Source organism: Xenopus laevis, chromosome 7S, assembly GCF_017654675.1.
Source record: "Xenopus laevis strain J_2021 chromosome 7S, Xenopus_laevis_v10.1, whole genome shotgun sequence".
Taxonomy (NCBI): Eukaryota; Metazoa; Chordata; class Amphibia; order Anura; family Pipidae; genus Xenopus; species Xenopus laevis.
The window spans coordinates 110603857-110626395 of record NC_054384.1 but is presented as its reverse complement, the minus strand read 5'-3'; the positions used below and the strand labels follow the sequence as shown (position 1 = coordinate 110626395).

The window sequence follows — 22539 nt, the reverse complement described above, 5'->3', positions numbered from 1 at the left end:
CTCCAGGGCTAGGGCTTGAGCATGCTCAGTTTGCTCCTCTCTCCCCCTCTCTCCTGTACCCTGAGCACAGAGCTATGAGTGAGCAGGAAGAGACTCAGGCAGGAAGTGATGTCACACCAAGCTAATATGGCAGATGCTATCCTAAATAAACAAAGCTTCTAGAGCTGTTTACTCAGGTATGGTAAAGCATTCTACAGAATAAATAGTGTTATAGCTTGTACTATTTTGGCTAATCTATTAACAATAAACTGCTTCGGTACCTTTCCTTCTCCTTTAATCTTTTGAAAAAAATGAATGAACACATTGAAGGAGATTGTAAAACATGTTTATTTTACCTTTATTTTATACCCGTGAACTGACATTTTTCTCTTTCATATCAAATAGCATCTTAGGAATATCAGTTCCAACAATAAACCACAGGATCTAGAAAATCAACTCCAGTGAGGATATATTGGGCCACCCTCTCCTCTATTGGGTGGGGTTTCAGTGCAAAGATAGAACATATCCCAAGTAGGGTCAAATCTATTAAAGGAAATGCAAAACCTTGTAAACCAGAGTGCTCTATTTACAATATTTTTTATTCTAGTTTTCAAGATATCAGCAGTTTTTACTCCAATATAATGAATCTCAACAACAGCGCCAACTGCTGTTCAATTCGGCGCACAGCAAGTCAAGTCAGCAAAAAGGGGAAAGTCCTGCGATTACTCCAAAAATGACATTAGATAGCCGACGTCTCTCTGTTCAGGTTTGAGCAGAATAACATCACAAGACTTTGCTCTTCTCACTAACTTAAATCTGGCAATTGGTAGAAACGAACAGCAGGTGGCGCTGTTGTTCGAAATTCATTATATCAGCAGTGTAGTAATTGTGAATACCTTAAAATCTAGAAAAAAAAGGGCTCAATGCAGAAAGCAAAAGTGCTCTGAGCACTGGTTTTTATTTCCTTTAATGCTGCAAAATAAATAGATCAAATTATTATACAGCCCTAAATGCAAAAGAATTTTATTTGAACCTATTGGTTGTGATTGCTGTAGGTTAGGACAATTAGACTAATTAACCACAGCTCGGTGATTAGGATGAGAGTTGTAGTTAAGCAAAAGCTAGCAGGTTGCGAGTTCAAATCCCAACTAGAGGTGACAAATTCATGAGCATTATAAAAGGGACCTTTATCCTACTTCCTGCAGAAATATGGAACCTCGTATGGAATTTAAATCAATGGGTTAATATCTCACTAATGATTAATCCCTTAGACGAGCCATTTATGTAAGATGTTGCTAAACTATAACTCACTGTATCTCCTCCTGCCTGAATTATACAGTAATCTTTTTGGTCTCATGGAAGGAATAAATGGTGCCGTTCATTCACAGTTCTGCTGGCTAGAGATGCCTGGTTTGATTAGTGGATCAGATAAGAGGAAACAAAACTATTGATCCTTCTAAAATGACGTCTGCTTGAAAGCTGCACCACAAATGGGAAAGAAATGGGACTACTGGGGAAATCCCATTCATTTTTCATTTCATTAGCGGAGGGAGAATTAATCTGAATGCTAAAAATGACAATTATAGATTTAATTTCAATATAAAAGAGCTGAGCCCCAGTTGCAGTCACAGTTGGAGGCCTAGTCGAATTAGGGATGGGTTAACAGGTACCTATATTGTCTGGGTCTTTTTGTGTAATCACTTTTGGTGGCACTGAATGTATTTAATTCTGATGGCAGGACTATCCAGTATAGTAGGGAGCAGATATAATTAGGGTTAATTTAATTTATAGTAAAAGATTTGCCCATGCTCTTTAATGCAAGGTGTTTGGCTTTTACCATCTTATAATTTTGGGTTGTCTGTATGGCCAGTAGATATCTAGACAATTTCTGCTAATTAGGCTGCTTTGAGGTGTAAGGACCATATTAACCCGTTGATGTCTCCAGGGGTCTAATTGAATGGATCACCCCATTTCAACCAATCAATAGGATGTACAGTGGCCATTTTCCAGGCGGCACATGATTCGAGGTACCTTTAGGGCAGCAACTTGTTACGAGTTTAGACCCGTAATTCACACGTTTCAGTTCAGACCAGACATTTCAACCTCAGCTGGTGTCAGTTTCACGGAAATTCAATTTGAATCAGTTGGTGGCACAAGCCCAGATTTACTTCTTGCGCATCAGGATTTAATAGGAATATCTCTGCTTATTTGTCGACAAGAAATATGCACAGTGGTACGAGATGGGTTTGTCCATGAAACAACGAGGAATCTGGTCTTGTTGGACGGAACAGATTTAGCGCCAGGCTCGGTTCAGCAGCTTGACCTGGGCCAACCTCTTGGTGATCATTGTAGCAAAGACCAGGCCAATCAGGACGCTGCTTATCAGGATATAATCATAATCATCCTTCAGGACATCGAACTGCTTCGAGGGGTAAACTCGCGTCTGGTAAAGGTCAAGTCCGTAGGCCACAACCTATTGAGAAACGGAAACAGAGATCAGCAAATGTGGTTGGTCACAGGAATAAGTTGAACAGGCACTCAAATGAAGGCAATCTTTCCCAGGTAGTAGAATTCAGTAAAAATATTTGTCATTATTAGCCTCACGCATTTCTCTAGCCTATGACTAAGTGTGTATAACACGAAACGCGTAAGGCAAATATTTCTACTGAATTCTACTGCCTGGGGAAGATTGCCTTCATTTGAGTGCTCTTCCTTGACTTTGGTGCGTTGCCTTCATGTTACTGGACCGTTTGTTCTTTATTTGGTCACCAACTAAGACAAGAATGGCACCTTGAACCAAAACCCTTACCAGGCACGTTGACTCCAGTCCAGAGGGGGCCGTGTAAATTCCGCGCATGCGAGAGATCGTCTGGTTGTAATTTATAAAGCGTTCAGCGTGGATCTGAATGTCTGGAGTATAAGGGATTAAATTCTCCTCTCTGAAAATTTAAAGAGACATTGGAAAAATACAGCAGAATTATTATTGCTCTCAATGTAGATTTACAATAGTTAAAGCGATACCGAGACCAGAATTTGAACCGTGTTTTACATCTACCATAAAATTGACTTTGCATCTCTCTCCGTTAGTATTAGAAACGGACAGGCTGAGATGGGACAGTCAGGTTGGCAAAACAGTCAGGTTTAGGAACTTCAACTAACAATTACTTACAAAAACAAACCTCTCAGCAAAAAAAAACAATCAGCATGACCTACAGGTAACTTTTAATGTACATTCATATTTTAAAAAGTAGTTTTTTAGTGTCAGGATTGTAGTGGAGGATTGGCCGCAGATCTCACCTGGTGTATTCATTTGGTATCTCCGGTCGCCTTGGGTCCAGTAATGCTTTAGGGAGGGAAAGGATCGCTCCGGAAGGAAGGCCAACTGCATGGAGGAACAATAATTACAGGTGTTATTGGGATACAAGTTTCTTATGCTCCAGTTCACACTAAAAGTAGATGCAAGAGATGACTTTGTTTTCTCTTGCCTAATTGGGGGACACAGGCACCATGGGGATGAAGATCCTGCAGCTGGAGACTGGACACTAAATAGTTAACTTTAAACTCCTCCTCCTCCTGCTCTGGGCTTCATCCCCTGCCTCCTCCTACAATCTCCAGTTTCGTTAGTGTCCTCAGAAGGAGAAGACACATAGTTAGTGGCTGGAGCAATTGATCAGGACTGCGTGTTAGGATCATGCCACATTATGGGGCCACTGACACACTCAAAGAGCCTCTCCAGCTGACAACTACTCTCCCTTATAGCCTTCCCGCTCTACGGAGGTCTGCAGGCTCGCTCCCTTCTTTCCCTACGCTGTCTTCCCGCTCCACGGAGGCCTGCAGCAGCGCTCTACGCCTCTTAGGTGTATATCCTTACACAGACAATTATATATGTGAGTCTTCACATATATTCTTGTTTGTGTCTGTGACAGGGAAACCGATTAAAAGGGCACAGTACAGCTGGCAACGGTGGTGAGTACATTCCACCCTTCTACCCTCTCTTTTCTCTACATAGCCTGGAAGTATTTATGTAGAAAGTGCTTGGAATACAGTGTTGAAACAATGTTTTGTCTGTCTGTCTAAACACTGTCCTTGCTGGTGTTCCCTACAGTGCTCCATTGCTCCCTGTTCTTTTCAAATGCCCCTGGAGCCCTCTTGGTATCGCCTACCTTCCTATAGGCGCATCGCTACTCTTCTCGCGCCCTTTTTTCTCCTGCTTCGCCGTCAGCGCCAACGTGCGTTCCACCTTGGAACGCACTTCCGCTTCCGCCCAGTCTCTGCCTCATGCGCATTAGGATTTTACCGCTCCCGCGCTGAGACGGCTCTTCTGGCGCCAAAGTCCCCTCACTCTAACGGCTGCTGCCTTCTCTCCCAGCACCTCGGCCCACATTGCTCCTACTTGGGGCCCCTGCTTCTCAAATCTTCAGCGACCGCGCTCCAGGCAGTCCAGGCAGACGGTTACAGGCAAGTATTCCTTCTCTTAAAGGGGCACTACACCTGGTATACATGGGTTTCCCCAGGGACTCTAAACCCTCTATTCTCTGTCTCCACAGCACCTTCTAGGAGGTTCTTATCCTTGCATTTGCTGGATTCCCCTGCCTCAGCAAAATTTAAAAAAAAAAAAAAAAAAAAAAAAAAAAAGATTGGAGAATTTCTCTAATTGGAGAAAGAGCATCATGGCAGATAAGACAGAAGAGCCCAGGACCTCTAAGTCCTCAGCTCACACACGCCAAAATACTCAAATCACGTTTCTAGCCTGCACCAAATGTAAGGCTAAATATCATTCGGCTTCGGCTGAATCCGTGTGTATGGCCTGCAGACCTTCAGATTCCTTGCCACCACCTTCGGCCAGTACATCTGAGTCTGAGTTGATCAGGGCCCTCTCCCTCTCACTTGCAGGCATCCAAAACCTGGCCCGCATCCCAGAGACATTAGACAAAGTCCTAGAGCACCTTTCTCAACCTGCTAGAACTGCCGACCTCCCTTCAGGTTCCAAACGCCTTGCACCTTCGCCACCTGATTCCCCTAGGGAACCATTTTCTCCCTCCGATGAGGAAGGCCAAGTCCTATCACAGGATGACTCTGATCAGGAACACACTGATCCAGATCTAGACACCCCTAGAACCCAAAAGGAGGTGGAAGGCCTGATACAAGCGGTGCTTAGTACCCTTAACATAGAGGAGCCCGTCTCTGTTGAGCCAGCGAAAAACATCTTTAAGAGACAAAAGAAGAGTTCCTACGTCTTCCCAGCTTACGAACAGCTGGACGACCTAATCAAGGCCCAGTGGAAACATCCAGACCACAGGGTTCAAATATCAAGGCGCTTCTCACAAACTTATCCCTTCCCTCAGGAGTGCACTGAGCTCTGGGCTTCACCCCCGGCGGTTGATCCCCCAGTTTCCAGACTTTCCAGGAATACCACCATTCCGGTGGCTGATGCAGCAGCATTCAAAGACCCTATTGACAAGCGACTGGAGGGGTTTTGCAAATCTTCCTTCACAGCGTCCGGATCCGCCTTTAGACCTATCTTTGCTATTGCCTGGGTCGCCAAGGCCATGGAGGTCTGGGTAGAACAGGCTGCGCAACTTCTCGGGTCCGAGGACCCTACCACCGACAATCTCCTCTCTCAAATAGCCGACGCTACCAACTACATTGGAGATGCGGCTATCGACGCAGCAAAGATGGTGGCACAGGCCTCAGCCCAGTCGGTGGCAGCTCGCCGTTTCCTTTGGCTGAAGACATGGTCTGCCGACCTCACATCTAAACGCTCCCTAGTCAGCCTGCCCTTTCAAGGAAAACTACTCTTCGGGGCCGAATTAGACAAGATAATCTCACAAGCAACTGGCGGTAAGAGCACACTACTCCCACAGGCCAGAACCAAAAGACCAGCCTTCAAGAGACGCCCCTTTTTTCGACCCTTTCGGCAAGGCCAAAGGTCAAAGACACAGTCAGACAAACCCAACACCAATTTCCGCTCTCGCTACCAAACTAAACAAAGGTCCAGTTGGTCGTCCAACAAAGCACCGGCCAAGTCCTCTCAGGACAAGTCCGCTTCCGCATGAAGGGGTGCCCACCCCCGAAGGGATCCCACTAGGAGGCCGCCTCCAATCCTTTCGGGAGGTGTGGGAACTCAAGATACGGGACCATTGGGTTCTCCAAGTCATCTCTCAGGGACTACTAATAGACTTTACCCAACCTCCTCCCCACAGATTTTTCGTATCCAGACTACCCCGACAACTTCACAACAAGAGCAAATTTCTCTTGGTCATTCAAGACCTTGTCACAGCAGGAACTATCCAACCAGTTCCACAATCCGACCGGGGAAGAGGGTACTATTCCAAACTCTTTATGGTCCCCAAGAAGGACGGCTCCCTGAGACCTGTGCTAGATCTCAAAGATCTCAACCCTTTCGTCAGGCGCTGCCACTTCAAGATGGAATCTATCCAATCAGTTTTGGCGTCCATGGAAGACGGGGAGTTCATGACGGTCATCGACATAAAAGATGCTTACCTCCATATCCCCATCCACCCAGCTCACCACAGGTTTCTCAGATTCTTTGTGCACGGTCAACACTGGCAGTTTGTCGCACTACCATTCGGACTGTCATCAGCCCCCCGCACATTCACCAAGGTGATGGCGGCAGCTCTAGAAGAACTAAGACTACAGGGCATTCCTGTCATTCCCTATTTGGACGATCTTCTCGTAAAAGGCGAGTCGGCAGCAACAGCCCTTCACCACACGTCTCAGGTCCTAAAGACCTTGACAGAACTGGGATGGACTGTCAACTTCAACAAATCGAAGCTCATCCCGACTCAAACGATAGAATACCTGGGGCTGATACTGGATTCCAGGAAAGGGAGAGCTTTTCTTCCGAGAGACAAGACCAGCACCCTCCAGGGCAGGATTCGAACCCTCCAGAGTTCCCTCAGGGTCCCTCTCCGGACGGCCATGCAAACCCTGGGCACCATGGTAGCATCCTTCCCAGCCATCCCTTATGCACAATTCCACACCAGAGCCCTTCAACATGCAATTCTGATGCACCAACGCACGGATCGCACCAATCTAGACCGCCGGATAGTCCTTCCGGAACAGGTCAAACGCTCTCTCTCCTGGTGGACTCAGCCACTACGGACAACTGTAGGGCGACCCTTTCCTCCTCTCCACTGGATGGTTCTTTCGACGGACGCCAGCCTCCGGGGCTGGGGAGGCGTGTTGGGCCAGACGACAGTCCAAGGTCTTTGGAATCAGGAGGAACGTTCTCTCCCCATCAACCTTTTAGAACTGAGGGCAATTCGCTACTCACTGGAACGCTTGACGCCCCTCCTCCGCGGCCACGCCACCCGGATCCAGTCCGACAATGTAACAGCAGTCGCTTATATAAACCACCAAGGCGGCACAAGGAGCCCGGCAGCCCTACGGGAGGCACAACACATTCTACTGTGGGCAGAAAAACACGTTCCGGCAATCTCTGCAGTACACATACCAGGGGTAGACAACTGGCTGGCAGACTACCTCAGCAGAGAAACCCTAGATCAGGGAGAGTGGAGCCTGCATCAGGAAGTTTTCCAACTCCTCGTGGACAGATGGGGTCTACCGGAAGTAGATCTGATGGCATCCCGAAGCAACTGCAAGGTCACTCGATTTGTGGCTCGGAGCATGGACCCACTTGCACTCGCGACAGACGCCCTAGTGATTCCCTGGCTTTTTTCCCTGGCCTACATCTTTCCTCCTCTGGCACTGCTTCCAAAGGTTGTCAAAAAGATAAAAAGAGAAGGCACTCCGACTATCCTGGTGGCCCCATTCTGGCCCAGGAGGCCGTGGTTTGCAGACATTGTGACACTCGCGAGGGACGCTCCGTTTCGCCTTCCTCTCCGGCAAGATCTGCTGACTCAAGGCCCTGTCGTCCATCCGAATTCTCTTCAGTGGGCTTTAACGGCATGGCTCTTGAAGCCCTAGTGCTGCGAAGAGCGGGAGCCCCATCGGACGCACTACCTACCATGCTCCGTGCACGCAAGCCGGTCTCTTCCAAGATATACCATAGAGTCTGGAAGATTTTCATCACCTGGTGCGAACGCAGAGGTACAGACCCACAGAAGGCTACAGAGACTGAGATTCTCTCCTTCCTACAGGAGGGCTTGCAGAAGGGGTTGGCCTTGAGCTCCCTGAAGGTGCAGGTATCTGCATTGTCTGTTCTTCTTCAGAAAAAACTAGCCCTAAGGAGCAATATCAGAACGTTTCTTCAAGGGGCTATCCGGTTAATACCACCGTATCGCTGCCCAGTACCACCTTGGGACCTAAACCTGGTACTCTCAGTACTCCAAGAGGATCCATATGAACCTATTGACATGATCCCTCTGTATACCCTTACAGAAAAAGTGGTTTTTCTTCTGGCCATCACATCAGCTCGCAGAGTCTCGGAATTGGCGGCACTCTCCTGCAAGTCACCCTTTACCATCTTCCACAAGGACAAGGTGGTCCTCAGACCTACTCCAGATTTTTTACCGAAAGTGGTGTCGGACTTTCACCTTAACCAGGACATCGTAGTGCCTTCCTTGTGCCCAGAACCCAAGAATCCTGGAGAGCGCAAGCTTCACAACCTGGACGTTGTTCGGGCTCTCACCTCATATCTACACACTACCAAGGAGGTCAGGAAAACTGATGCCCTGTTCATCATTCCCAATGGACCCAAACGTGGTGCCAAAGCAGCCAAGTCTACACTTGCTAAGTGGATTCGTGCTACCATCATCAGAGCATACGCACTTAAGGGTAAAGAATCTCCACTTCAAGTGAGGGCGCACTCTACTCGCTCGATTAGCACTTCCTGGGCAGTTCGGCATCAGGCATCGGCGGAACAAGTTTGCAGAGCGGCCACCTGGGTGTCCCTTCACACATTCACGCGATTCTACAGGCTACACACACAGGCTTCAGCCGAAGCTGTATTTGGGAGGAAGGTGTTACAGGCTGTCATTACTTAAACGCCTACTGGGGCTTACAGTGTCCCACCCTCATGGGTTGCTTTGGGACGTCCCCATGGTGCCTGTGTCCCCCAATTAGGCAAGAGAAAGAGAGATTTTTGTACTTACCGTTAAATCTTTTTCTCTTGTCCTATATTGGGGGACACAGGCCTTCCCTCCCTGTACCGACACTGGTTAAATTGTAGTTTTACCGACTCACGTTGGAGTTCGGTTCGGTTATATATGTTTTTTCAACCTTGTTTCTAAGTGGTTTGGTGGGGGTAGAGGTCCTCCTCTTCTGTTTTTGGTCATCATGCTCCTTCTTCGGTCGAAACTGGAGATTGTAGGAGGAGGCAGGGGATGAAGCCCAGAGCAGGAGGAGGAGGAGTTTAAAGTTAACTATTTAGTGTCCAGTCTCCAGCTGCAGGATCTTCATCCCCATGGTGCCTGTGTCCCCCAATATAGGACAAGAGAAAAAGATTTAACGGTAAGTACAAAAATCTCTCTATCCGGCTATAAACAAGCCCCACCCCCATTTACATACTGAGAATATGGCGACTGGTGATGCCTCGCTCAGTTATGGTGGCCTGCATGGCACGGATAGCTGAAGGGAAGATGTAGGACTGCTGTAGAACATGGGGGAGAAGTGGCCTATCCAGGGAGCTGAAGTTAGTGCTGTTATACTGTTCTGTTCCTTCGTAAAGCTCTAGAACGGTCACCTCACTGCGGCGAGCTTTGCTGTTCCAATATTGATACTGAGGGGAGAGAGCAGGTGTTACAGTAGAAGCAAGATGGCAGTGGAATCAGGTAAACAGTAGGATGTCTGTGATCTTACCACCACCCAGTTCTCTGAATGGACAATCTGTACAGGGCCCCGAGCTCTTCTCTGCACAGATGAATGGATAATGCGTCCTGTGACCCCATCAATGAGATAGATCCCAATAAAGCAGCGCTCTGGGTGTGTGTCTGTGCTCTCCGTCACCAGCACCAGCAGGTTGGGATTCAGGTACTGGAGAAGAAAGAAGCAGTTCTGTAACTTTTCCCTCTTGGACCCCACGCATGTAGTAGTTTAGATGTTACCCGACAACTAAACCATAGGAAGAGAATCTTCTTAAACTTGGAAGTTTCCTTACCTTGTAAAGTACGCTGCGGTCACCCATTACACGCCCTTGGGAATGAACATGCTCGTTGGATCGCTTTCCCTTTACAACAGTGATCCTCTGCAAGTCTGGTGGCAGCAAAACTTCCCAAATCTCCTCTGTAGAAAGGTCCTTTAAGGAACAGATAGAATAACACATATATACACACACATCATTTAATTCTCAAAAGTTATTCAGGTGCTTCAGTAAAATGTAGGATAGGACGGTGCTTAGCATTGCTGCCTTGCAGCACGAGGCCCTTGGTTCGGATAACTGGCTCCTTATAGGGAACTTAGATTGTAAGCTCCACTGGGGCACTGCGAATGATGTACATAACCAGTGTAAACACTGTCAAATATGTGGGCACAATATAAAAGATGATAATAATAGTAGGGAACCAAGTATTTTCAAAGGCACTCACCTTATGCAGCCGCAGGCCGGATAGTTTGCCTTTTTCCACATCAACCAGATAGAAGAATATGGTGGAACGCAGTTCCTGTAGCTGCTGAACAACATACTTTGTAGCAGGGAAAGCAATGACCTGTGAGAAAGAAGAGATTCCAGACATAAGTCCCAAACCACCACCAGATTAATGTTTAAAGGCCTCTCACTTCTTTCACCGCTTTGTAATAGTTTCTCCTCTTTATTACCTTGTGCTGATCATCCAGGAGCAGCAACACTTTAGCATAGTCATTGTCCATGATGGGGAGGAGCAGAGACTGGAGGATGGGGCGCTGCAAGGTGGGAGGGGCCAGCTGGCTCAGCTTTCCAAAGATTGGGTTAAACACGTACATTGCACTTTTCTCGGTCACCTGATATTAAACAACACATAGGGTCACAAATGAAAACATTGAATAGAAAAGGTAATCAAAGACTACTGCTTTGTTTTAATGGTACAAGGCAGACAGACAGACAGTGACAGACAAAAGCAACAACAATTACACAGAACTATAAACCCAGTGAGAATGAGGAATGAATGGATATTGGGAAGTTGTATCAGGAGTCAGAAGCAGCAGTGCAGAGAAGAGAAAGGGACAGACACAATGACAGTTACACAGAACTATAAACCCAGTGAGAATGAGGAATGAATGGATATTGGGAAGTTGTATCAGGAGTCAGAGGCAGCAGTGCAGAGAAAGGGACAGACACAATGACAGTTACACAGAACTATAAACCCAGTGAGAATGAGGAATGAATGGATATTGGGAAGTTGTATCAGGAGTCAGAAGCAGCAGTGCAGAGAAAGGGACAGACACAATGACAGTTACACAGAACTATAAACCCAGTGAGAATGAGGAATGAATGGATATTGGGAAGTTGTATCAGGAGTCAGAAGCAGCAGTGCAGAGAAGAGAAAGGGACAGACACAATGAAAGTTACACAGAACTATAAACCCAGTGAGAATGAGGAATGAATGGATATTGGGAAGTTGTATCAGGAGTCAGAAGCAGCAGTGCAGAGAAGAGAAAGGGACAGACACAATGACAGTTACACAGAACTATAAACCCAGTGAGAATGAGGAATGAATGGATATTGGTACATTGCTTAGAATTAGGCTTTCATTAGAAAAATTTTAATTGTTTTATTATTTGATTTGAGTTACCCTTCATTGTATTTCACGATTACCTTATCCTTGACCAGCAGGGTGCACTGAGGTGGGTGAGGGAAGTGAGCCGTCGTTCTCTGGACAAGTAACTTGAAGGAAGAGCCGGGGTGAACTCCATGCAGGTAAAACTTCCATATGACACTACCAGAGCTGCTCTCAATGCCAAACAGCTGCAGACACAGAGAAGGGACAAATGAAAGGAGAATCAACCAATCCACTTCAAGTAACCAACACTGTTACCCCATGTGTCCCCAGACTATATCCTCTGAAAGATAATTTAAGGTACAAGAGAGATTAAAGGGGTCTATGAAATCAGGAGACTTTGTTCAGAGACGATGAGCTCTGCATAAACAAGCCCCTCCCTTCGCTAGCTGCCAACTGTGTCAGGTTCACAGATAAGGGAGTTAATTAATCAAGGGTTTTAACAGAATGGGCTAAATTAACTGCCTTCTTAATATGAATGGTAAGAAATAACAAAAGCCACAAAAAAAAAAGGGAATGGTATGTCCCTTAAGTGTCAGGGTACACAGTCCGTTTTGGAGCGATTCAGGTTAGTCAATACAATCAGCTGGGGGTGCCTAACATTTGGCACCCCAAGTGAACCAAGCCTTTCCTTCTCCTTTAAGAGCTTGAGAACCCCCCATTTCAATCTCATCCCCATCCTTGGCAGTTATTTTTCACCTTTCCAGAGGCCGTCACCATAACCATCATCTTCTGCAGGTTGAAGTCATCCCTGGCCAGTGTGTCGACGTTGATCTCATTGCGGATTTGGCTGCGGGGCTTACGGGCGTCACAGAACATCTTCCAGAGGTGGGCGCTCCAGGACTGCAGTAAGATCAGCTGGGACGACAGTCGCTTTAGCACCATCCCTAGCAGCCCGTCTGAAGTGGAGAAACACAGTCACTTATGGGTAATCTCAAAGCCCAGCATGAGAGAATATCAACATAACCAGCCCGAAATTCTTTTTTGTCCATTTACTGTCTAACCCTCTGAGTAGGTACCCCACCAACCCCCCATACCTCCATCAAGGCCACAGTACAAACAGTCCTAGAGAGAAGGTGTGGGAAGTGCTGTACAGATATATTAGAAGAAACAGTTCATGCAGTTACCTTGTATAGCTGGGTCCAGGCAGCAGGGAAGCAAAAAGGAAACATTGGAAAACAGAACTGTGTGTGAGAAAGTTGCTGAAACATGGATTATTTAGGGATCCTCCCAAACCCTCCTGAAAGCCACTTATAGATATGCTAACCACAGAAGTATCCCTTGCTTAGTTATGCCTAGTGCATGCTTATTCTGGGCAAACATTAGCAAATCCTACCCTCGTAACAACCTACAATCTATTTGCTTAACCTATTCCACCTGATTGATTGCTATAAATACAGGGTTGGCCAAAGTTGTGTATATCCCAAAGTAGTTCCTCCGATAATGGCCATGCCCCAATAAGATCAGACTATACTGCCTTGATGCCAGATGTTGTGTAACCTGAGCCTACTCTCCTTTAAATGGCTGCCCCCATGGCTACACAGTGGCTTATTTATCTAAACTATAGTAGTACTTATCTGTTATCTACTGTGTATCCTGTGCTTGAATGGCTGCCCCCATGGCTACACAGCAGCTTGTTTATATAAACTATAGTAGTACTTATCTGTTATCTACTGTGTATCCTGTGCTTGAATGGCTGCCCCCATGGCTACACAGCAGCTTGTTTATATAAACTATAGTAGTACTTATCTGTTATCTACTGTGTATCCTGTGCTTGAATGGCTGCCCCCATGGCTCACAGCAGCTTGTTTATATAAACTATAGTAGTACTTATCTGTTATCTACGGTGTATCCTGTGCTTGAATGGCTGCCCCCATGGCTACACAGCAGCTTGTTTATATAAACTATAGTAGTGTTCCTGAAGCAAACACAGCACTTTTACCAGAGCAGGGCAACACTGCATTATATTATTTTGATGTATTTTGATGTTACTCTTCCTTTAAAATGACCTTTATAAAAGCAGCAGAAAGGTCTACAATACAATCCTTAGTTTTCATTCTTCTTCCAATACCTCCATAAAACATAAAGCCAGGGAAAGTTTGGGTGCCCCTCTGGGATTATTTACCCGCTTTCTTGCCAAACTCCCCTTCCAGTTCAGCCTGGGCTCCTGTCAGAGGTAAATCGACCATTTCCATGGTGACCACATCAGCCAGAGATTCCTCTCGCAGCCAAATTGATTTCCCTGTAAAAGTAAGATGAAAATGAGTGGGGCCCATGTTGGAGGCAAATGAATAGACAATAGAGCAATATCAGGAATTACCTGGCTGCTGGAGGAACAGGAGCTGGTTATCCTCAGTCTGTACCAGGGCTCGATAACCCACTGAATCGTCCTTTCTCAGGAATGTTTGGAGGTAGAACTTAGATCAAGACAAGAAAGGAAGTGAGTATAAGGGAAAGGCAAGAGAAGAATTAGAAACCTTTTGTCTATTCAACCTACAGAATCCGGTCGCACACAGCTCTGATCCAGGGTGAAGCTCATGGTGGTCTCTAACAGTCGCCTGCCGCTATCAGCCATGTACAGATTGATGCTGTAGGTGTGTCCAGGGCAGTACCAGGGCTCCTGTACCGACACAAAGAAAGCTGCTGTATCAGCATGGGGCGCTACACCCAATCAAACACCTGAATAGAGACCAACTGCAGATCTGCACAGCTTTACCTCAGCACAATTTTGTCCTGTTGGATCCTCAGGCTCTGGTCCAGATTTCTGGTTCTGAAAAGAAATATATAAATGAAAATCAATAAATGTACAGAAGACACAATAATCAAACGGATTATTAGATATTCTCTATTTGGATTTGGGCGAATCCCAAATCTCACAGGCAGGATTCTGGCGTATCAAGAACCAAATCCAAACCCAAATTTGCATATGCAAATCAGTGTTAGGTTTTGGAAGAAAAAAAAGGTGTATTTCAAGCAAAAAAATTTCAGATTTTCTTAGGGTTCAGATTCAGTTCAGCTAGGGCCCTTTGAATCAGACGAATCCTAATCCTGCCGAAAAAAGGAAAAATCCTGGATTCGATGCACCTTATATCTTATATACTGAACTCACTGTACCAGCCCAAAGGTACAGCCACCATATAACTGCACTGACCAAGGCCTTTAAACCTGTTCACAGGAGCTTAGCATCTTAAATCTTGTTAGACCATCTTTTGTGTCAGTGGCACTGCACATTATAAGAATGCTCTGGGCTGCTGATGGGGTTCAGGGGGTGATCAAAACAGTACACACCTCTCATGCTAATTAATGAATGTGGATTATGGGTTTAAGACATCAGATGAATGTATATTCTGGAAGACTTACCCCTTCGGTTTTGCACTGCATCACTGCAACAACAGTTTTCTCTCCGGTGGTAGCAAAGTTCACCAGTGAAACCTGTAGGAAAACAAAGAGTGAAACACTGGAGAGATCACCCCCCATTCTTACCCCTCCTACCAATTCAGAAGCTCTTACTAATCCAAGCAGGAAAATTACCCCTTTATAAAGAGATTTGCCACATTTACATGGCATTATGCCTAAGAAGCATTTGGCTAGCCCTAGGATGTACATTTCGCTTGTTGCCTTAAAGGTGGCCATAGACTCACCAATATTATCGTTCAAAACTGATTAATTGATATAATTAGGTGCTTGCTTATAAATGTAGAACACCACAGGCAAGTAAAAGGAAGCAGTGTCAACAATTTATGGTGGAACAAGAGCCGACCAATATCGGCAGAAGACTTGGATATCGGTAGGCTTGTTGGCTTGATCAGGCTGGTTGGAAAATTTTGATTGGACAATTTGAAGGCACCTGAACATCGGCCACTGTTACTGCTGAATCATCAGATACAGGTAGAATTGTATTGTTTCTATATGTCTATCTGACCATTCAGCTCTACACGTGTGTATTGAAATGAACCCTCTTTCCTGGAAACATCTTTTCCCAGGAAAGATCGTAATTGTAATGTCTTTCTTGGAAAAGATCTTTCTAAGAAAGATTGTTAGTTTCAATACATAAGTGTAGAGCTGGATCGTCAGATATAGAAACAATAGAATTCTACCTGTACCTGATGATTCAGCACTAACAATGGGCATGTTCAGGTCCCTTTAAAGGCACCAGATGAAATTTTCTGTCCAGAGCGACCGACGAGCCGACCGATATCCAAGTCTTCTGCCGATATCGGTCGGCTCTTTTTCCACCATAAATTGTTGACACTGCTTCCTTTTACTTGCCTGCGGTGTTTTACATTTATAAGCAAGCACCTAATTATATCAATTAACATTGTCAGAGAAAAAAACATACATATAATATGTGTAAATCACAGCCAACTTGTGGAGGCTAAAAGATGAAAATGCTAAGCTGCTCTCATTGTCTTGTTAGCAGAACAGAAGTCTGTCAGACTAAATGTCCGACGTGGGGGTGATACCTGGGAGAAGTCGCGCAGAGGGGTGAGGACTCCATCACGGTGCTGCATTAACACAAATCGTCGGGGTGCAATCTGCAGGAAGAACTGTGAAAGGCTCTCCCCTATACCATTTTGAGGTGCTGTGATTACATCCAACTGAGTAAGTTCTTCAGCCAGTTCAATGCCCAGGGACTATAAGAGACACACAGGATTTATTAGGCACCCTTGGGTAAGAAAGCATTAAAGGTGAACGATCGCGAAAATAAAAATTTAAAATAAGCTTCAACATACTGAACTAAGAAACTTTCTAAATGTTCTTCTGCTTAGGAATAAAATTAGAAACCTTTCTCACATCTTTCTTAAGCAGAAGAACATCAGCCTCTTTCTTTCTCCTGACAAATTCCTTGACTACTTGCTGGTCAGACTGGTGGGAAAATGACCAGCAGGTGGCGCTGTTGTAACTAAATTCATTCATATTAACAGTACATGTATCCCTTAATATCTTGGAATAAAAACAAAATAAATAATGAATGTAAATGACAAAAGTGCTTAGAATAGCCCCCTCATCAATTTTACATTCACTTATTTTAAAAGTTTACTTATGCTTTAAAGGGATTCTGTCATGATTTTTATGGTGTCGTTTTTATTTCTAAATGACACTGTTTACACTGCAAATAATTCACTCTACTATATAAAATGTCATTCCTGAACCAGCAAGTGTATTTAGTTGTAATATTGGTTTGTAGGTGCATCTCAGGTCATTTTGCCTGGTCATGTGCTTTCAGAAAGAGCCAGCACTTTAGGGTGGAACTGCTTTCTGGCAGGCTGTTGTTTCTCCTACTCAATGTAACTGAATGTGTCTTAGTGGGACCTGGATTTTACTGTGCTATTCTTAGATCTACCAGGCAGTGGTTATCTTGTGTCAGGGAGTTGCTATCTTGTTACGTTCCCATTGCTCTGTTGTTAGGCTGCTGGAGGGGAGAGGGTGATATCACTAGAACTTGCAGTACAGCAGTAAAGTGTGACTGAAGTTTATCAGAGCACAAGTCACATGACTGGGGGCAGCTGGGAAACTGACAATATGTCTAGCCCCATGGCAGATTTCAAAGTTAAATATAAAAAAATCTGTTTGCTCTTTTGAAAAATGGATTTCAGAGCAGAATTCTGCTGGAGCAGCACTATTAACTGATGTGTTTTGGAGAAAAAAAAGTGTTTTTCCACGACAGTACCCCTTTAAGCATCAAAACAAAGAGATGTGTTATAAAGCAGGACTGCCCTCCCTCTGCTCTCCAACAGCTTTTGATTTACAAATGCCAGGATACCCTTTAACAGGCCCATTCTACAACCAAGGGACCCACCTGCAGAGAATGGCGTGTTGTCTCCTCACCGGAGAGTAAAGAAACAATGTGAACAGAGGCCATTGGTGCATCACCACAAACCAAAACACCTTCTCCAATCACCCCACAAGTCCCATGCAGGGTACGCAGCCATGGAGTCAAGACCCGAACCTGCAAAGAGATACAAAGATATGTATTGCTAGGACACAGGGGAAGCTTATGTTTCTACTGAACCTGTGAGGATACAAAGGCAACATAAAGGATGTCTCATGTCTCTGAGCAGGACACCCCAAACTGACCTGGTGGCTGATAGAGCCGTCTTCCACGCTGAATGTGAGGATAGTCAGGTGACTCTGAGGGACAAGTCCCACGACATGGACATAACCTTTGTATGGAGAGTGGAGCAGCTGGTACTGTACAGAGTCACTGGGGGAAACAGCTCAGGTTAAAAAGCAGGGAGAGATACAAAAATGATATGAACTTAAAGGCAAAGGAAATTGTGACAGTTCAGGTGGCCTTACACCTAGCATGTCCCTAAACTTAAATAATAAAGGTAACCCCGTGAGAAAGTGAAGAAAATATCTATTTGTAGAGATAGGGTGTTCCATCCTGTAATATATATCGAGGAATGAAGGAATGAACCCTTGTGTGTAGGCCAACTTCATTTTTATTTGAACCCCTATGTTAAATTATAATAGATTATAACACTATATGGCATTCAATTGTGTTTGTTGATATGTTTTAGTTGGTGCAAATAAAGTCATAATTGGAAAAAAAAAAAAAAAAAAAGCCTAAAGGAAACACAAGGCCAATGGTACAGCCCAAATCCTCAGTAGCCCCCCAATGGGTAAACCCATCTTCTAGCTGTCCACTCTCAGAGCAGCCCCAATACTTTACATTGTGTTCTTATTTCCTTTTTCATCAATTCGTGAGGTTGTAGGAAACAAACAGCAGAACAGTCGCATCCTGTGAAGTCTGACATCCACTTCTTACCTCTCTGGGATCGACTCCGACCACTTGAGATGTCCATTGGAGAGAAAGTGGAGAGATAATTCTGAGTTCTTCAAAACTGCCACGTACCGAGCTGTATCCTGACTGCCAGCAAAACTCAATGCCTGAAAACTGAGGACAAGAGATTGGTTTAGCAGAAAGAGCTGGAACCAAAGCAAATAGGAGGGTCTGTATATCACAAGAGTGAAGCCTTTATATTAACCAGATGGTTGTGATACTACTTATGTCAACAGGCTATTTTACTTGGACACAGTCATGCACAGACAGGATTATTACTGTTATTAATAACATGTATTTATAAAAAACAACATATTCTGCAGCAGAATGTTCAGTGGACACAATAAGGAATAACCTCATACTGTACTGTCTAAGGGAATCAATATGGCACCTCCTCCTCCCATATGTATAAATACAAATATACAGAGAAGGAATGTTCTGGGCACACAATAAGCTATACCCTCATACTGTACTGTCTAAGGGAATCAATATGGCACCTCCTCCTCCCATATGTATAAATACAAATATACAGAGAAGGAATGTTCTGGGCACACAATAAGCTATACCCTCATACTGTACTGTCTAAGGGAATCAATATGGCACCTCCTCCTCCCATATGTATAAATACAAATATACAGAGAAGGAATGTTCTGGGCACACAATAAGCTATACCCTCATACTGTACTGTCTAAGGGAATCAATATGGCACCTCCCTCCTCCCATATGTATAAATACAAATATACAGAGAAGGAATGTTCTGGGCACACAATAAGCTATACCCTCATACTGTACTGTCTAAGGGAATCAATATGGCACCTCCCTCCTCCCATATGTATAAATACAAATATACAGAGAAGGAATGTTCTGGGCACACAATAAGCTATACTCTCATACTGTACTGTCTAAGGGAATCAATATGGCACCTCCTCCTCCCATATGTATAAATACAAATATACAGAGAAGGAATGTTCTGGGCACACAATAAGCTATACCCTCATACTGTACTGTCTAAGGGAATCAATATGGCACCTCCTCCTCCCATATGTATAAATACAAATATACAGAGAAGGAATGTTCTGGGCACACAATAAGCTATACCCTCATACTGTACTGTCTAAGGGAATCAATATGGCACCTCCTCCCATATGTATAAATACAAATATACAGAGAAGGAATGTTCTGGGCACACAATAAGCTATACCCTCATACTGTACTGTCTAAGGGAATCAATATGGCACCTCCTCCTCCCATATGTATAAATACAAATATACAGAGAAGGAATGTTCTGGGCACACAATAAGCTATACCCTCATACTGTACTGTCTAAGGGAATCAATATGGCACCTCCTCCTCCCATATGTATAAATACAAATATACAGAGAAGGAATGTTCTGGGCACACAATAAGCTATACCCTCATACTGTACTGTCTAAGGGAATCAATATGGCACCTCCTCCTCCCATATGTATAAATACAAATATACAGAGAAGGAATGTTCTGGGCACACAATAAGCTATACCCTCATACTGTACTGTCTAAGGGAATCAATATGGCACCTCCTCCTCCCATATGTATAAATACAAATATACAGAGAAAGAATGTTCTGGGCACACAATGCATTATACTCTCTGTACACATGGGAAAATAAACGACACAATTGAGTATATTATGGTGTCTCACCTTCCAGGTTCCAGCACAGCCTCCCAGTTTAGGGCCCCAATGTTGGTCTCCCATGAGCGCAGCAGGCGCCCCCCAGACACTGTAATAGCATCTGAGAAAAGAAAGAGATAAACTGAAGCAAATGGCCAGAGGAAACCTTACAAAAAAAACAAAAGTAGAACTGGGAGGAGACCTAACCTTGGCCAATCATCATCAGCGCATCCACTGTTCCCTCAGACGTGTCTTTATCAACATGGCGCCACACTGCAGGGGCAGATTGTACAACAAGTAAAAAGGCGAAAACATTTTTTGTTAAATTAACAATTAATTAAAAGTAGCAATACACTCACTTTTATAGCATTCACATGACCAACTAACAACCCTCTAAATTATACTGCAAAACTCCCAGAACCCTCTCATACTGCAAAACTCCCAGCACCCTTCTGAATTGAATCTACAAGTATTTCACTTACATAGATCACCAGTCCGGGAGTTCAGAGCCGCAACAATGTTCTTGTCAGTAGCCGCAATGAGCTTTTTGGCTCCCAAACCAGATTCCAGTGATGCAAACTTGATCCTCCCCATGTACTGCTGCCTCCTGCACAGGGGAAGAGCCACGGTTAATCCAAATAAATGGTGAAACAGCATTGAGACCTCTTTAATTCCACTAGGGAAAGCTTCCAGTGATCCTTTAAAGGGGTCCTGTTGGAGGCAGCGCATGCAAAGTCGCATAACACTAGCCATTGGGTGGGCACATTAGCTGATTTGGCAGCAATCACCCTCAGGATTGTAAGGGTAACTCAATTCAAAAATAAAAATTTGCCTAATTAAAGAAGAAGTTTAATTCTAAGCAACTTTCCAATATACATGTTTTAAAAAAAAAAAAAAAAAAAATTTTAGTACTTTTAAAATTATTTGTAAAAATAATTGCTTTTGAAAGCAGCATTAGCTTAAAGGAAATGTTCACCTTAAATTAGTGAAATTCAGAGACAACTTGCAATTGGTTTTCATTTTTTATTATTCGTGGCTTTTGCGTTATTTTTATTCAGTAGCTCTCTAGTTTGCAATTTCAGCCGTCTGGTTGCTAAACTCCCCTAGCAACCATGCACTGATTTGAATAAGAGACTGGAATATGAATAGGAATGGTCTGAGTTTAATGTTCGTGTCTCTGGTGTTTCAGTCTGGCAGCTCAGTGATCCAGGAGCATCTGAACTAATACAATTTGCTACATTCAGCCGATCCATTCAGCCGATCCATTCAGCCGATCCATTCAGCCGATCCATTTCTCTGCAGCATCGCTGGAGTATTAGCAACTATTGTATCAATTCTAATAGCTGCCTTTAGGGTAAGGTCACACTGGGAGATTTAGTCGCCTGGCGACTAATCGTCTCTTCTTATGGGCGTCAATCTCCCCGAATTGCTTTTCCCTGCCTTTCCGCCGGCTATAATGAAAAATCGCCTGTTCAATGGCAGTCGATTCGATTTCCAAAGTCACCTCATGAGGAAACTTCGGGCGACTTCGGAAAACGAAGTGCCGCGAGTTCCATCCCGATGGCGATTTCTCATTATAGCCGGCGGAAAGACAGGGGAAAGCAATTCAGTGAGATTGTCGCCAGGCGACTAAATCTCCCCAAATCTCCCCGTGTGACCTTACCCTTAATGTAACTCAGGGATTCTGCTCAGCAGGGTCAAAGATAACAAATGTATCAACTAAATGTAACAATTTAGATCAGTTACAGAGTCCCCAGAGCCTCCTTCTTTACACCTTTGTGTCTTTACTCCTTTGTTTATTCACAGGAGGAGTTGGAGAAGAACCCCTAACTGTAAGTTGAGGGGATCCACAGGGCAGACAGACCCCCATTGGTCTCATTCCCTCCTGTGGTTCCTTCTCTCAGGCTGTACCCCAAGAGGCTGCACAGAGACTCCCCTGATCCCACTACTGCCCCTCCCCCAGTCCCAGGCCAAAGACTGACAGGAAGACTCCTATAGACCCTGTGACACCCTACGAACCCTTCTCGCCCTCCCCTGAGTCAGGAGCAATAAGGACAATCCCCTGCCCCACTCACCAATCAAACTTGCCCACTTGGTCCTCATACACAGCCCGACTCAGTGCCACGGAGGCCAGGAGCAGCGAAACCCAACACAGACCGGCCGCCATGACACCCGGGGGACAGCAACTCCTCCACAGCACAATAGATACGAGCAGCGTTGGGCAGAGCGACGCTCTGAACCATAGAGATTGATGACGCTTCACTGTCAGAGAGGCCTACGATCAGAGCTAACCAATGAGTGCGCCTCTGGTACCATAGAGTTCTGAGGCCTCCACAACGCCATAGAATAGCGCCGGGGAATGAGCGTCACTAAGCGGCTTAGTTGCATGCAAAATACTTTTGATAATCTATGATTAAAATACGGTAAACAAATGCTGCAGGTGTTGCT

At 44.8% G+C, this 22539-nt stretch overlaps 1 protein-coding gene across 2 annotated transcripts; it reads right to left on the bottom strand.

Annotated features, from left to right (window-relative positions):
- Window positions 1-309: 309 nt before the first annotated feature.
- emc1.S (ER membrane protein complex subunit 1 S homeolog) lies at window positions 310-22410 on the bottom strand. Of its 2 annotated transcripts, XM_018227049.2 has the most exons (24): window positions 22167-22410; window positions 20574-20698; window positions 20299-20364; window positions 20122-20212; window positions 18427-18555; window positions 17733-17859; window positions 17455-17604; window positions 16118-16288; window positions 15015-15086; window positions 14371-14424; window positions 14152-14274; window positions 13975-14071; window positions 13780-13896; window positions 12782-12790; window positions 12354-12553; window positions 11693-11842; window positions 10717-10878; window positions 10488-10607; window positions 10061-10198; window positions 9763-9936; window positions 9472-9682; window positions 3277-3361; window positions 2789-2918; window positions 310-2452 (listed from the first exon to the last, which is right to left on the bottom strand). In XM_018227049.2, exons 1-24 carry the CDS (start codon window positions 22256-22258, stop codon window positions 2273-2275), a joined length of 2973 nt encoding a protein of 990 aa, XP_018082538.1. In that variant the 5' UTR covers window positions 22259-22410; the 3' UTR covers window positions 310-2272. The 2 variants fall into 2 exon arrangements, with proteins under 2 accessions (XP_018082538.1, XP_018082540.1); XM_018227051.2 differs by lacking the exon at window positions 12782-12790.
- Between the last annotated feature and the right edge of the window lie 129 nt (window positions 22411-22539).

Excerpts from the sequence above, each read along its gene's own strand:
- emc1.S (XM_018227049.2), bottom strand. The coding sequence starts at position 22,258 with ATGGCGGCCGGTCTGTGTTGGGTTTCGCTGCTCCTGGCCTCCGTGGCA. Across the intron at positions 20,365-20,573 it reads CTCCCGGACTGGTGATCTAT|TGTGGCGCCATGTTGATAAA; the intron begins GTAAGTGAAATA and ends CTGCCCCTGCAG. Across the intron at positions 10,879-11,692 it reads CCCTGCTGGTCAAGGATAAG|GTGACCGAGAAAAGTGCAAT; the intron begins GTAATCGTGAAA and ends GTTTAATATCAG.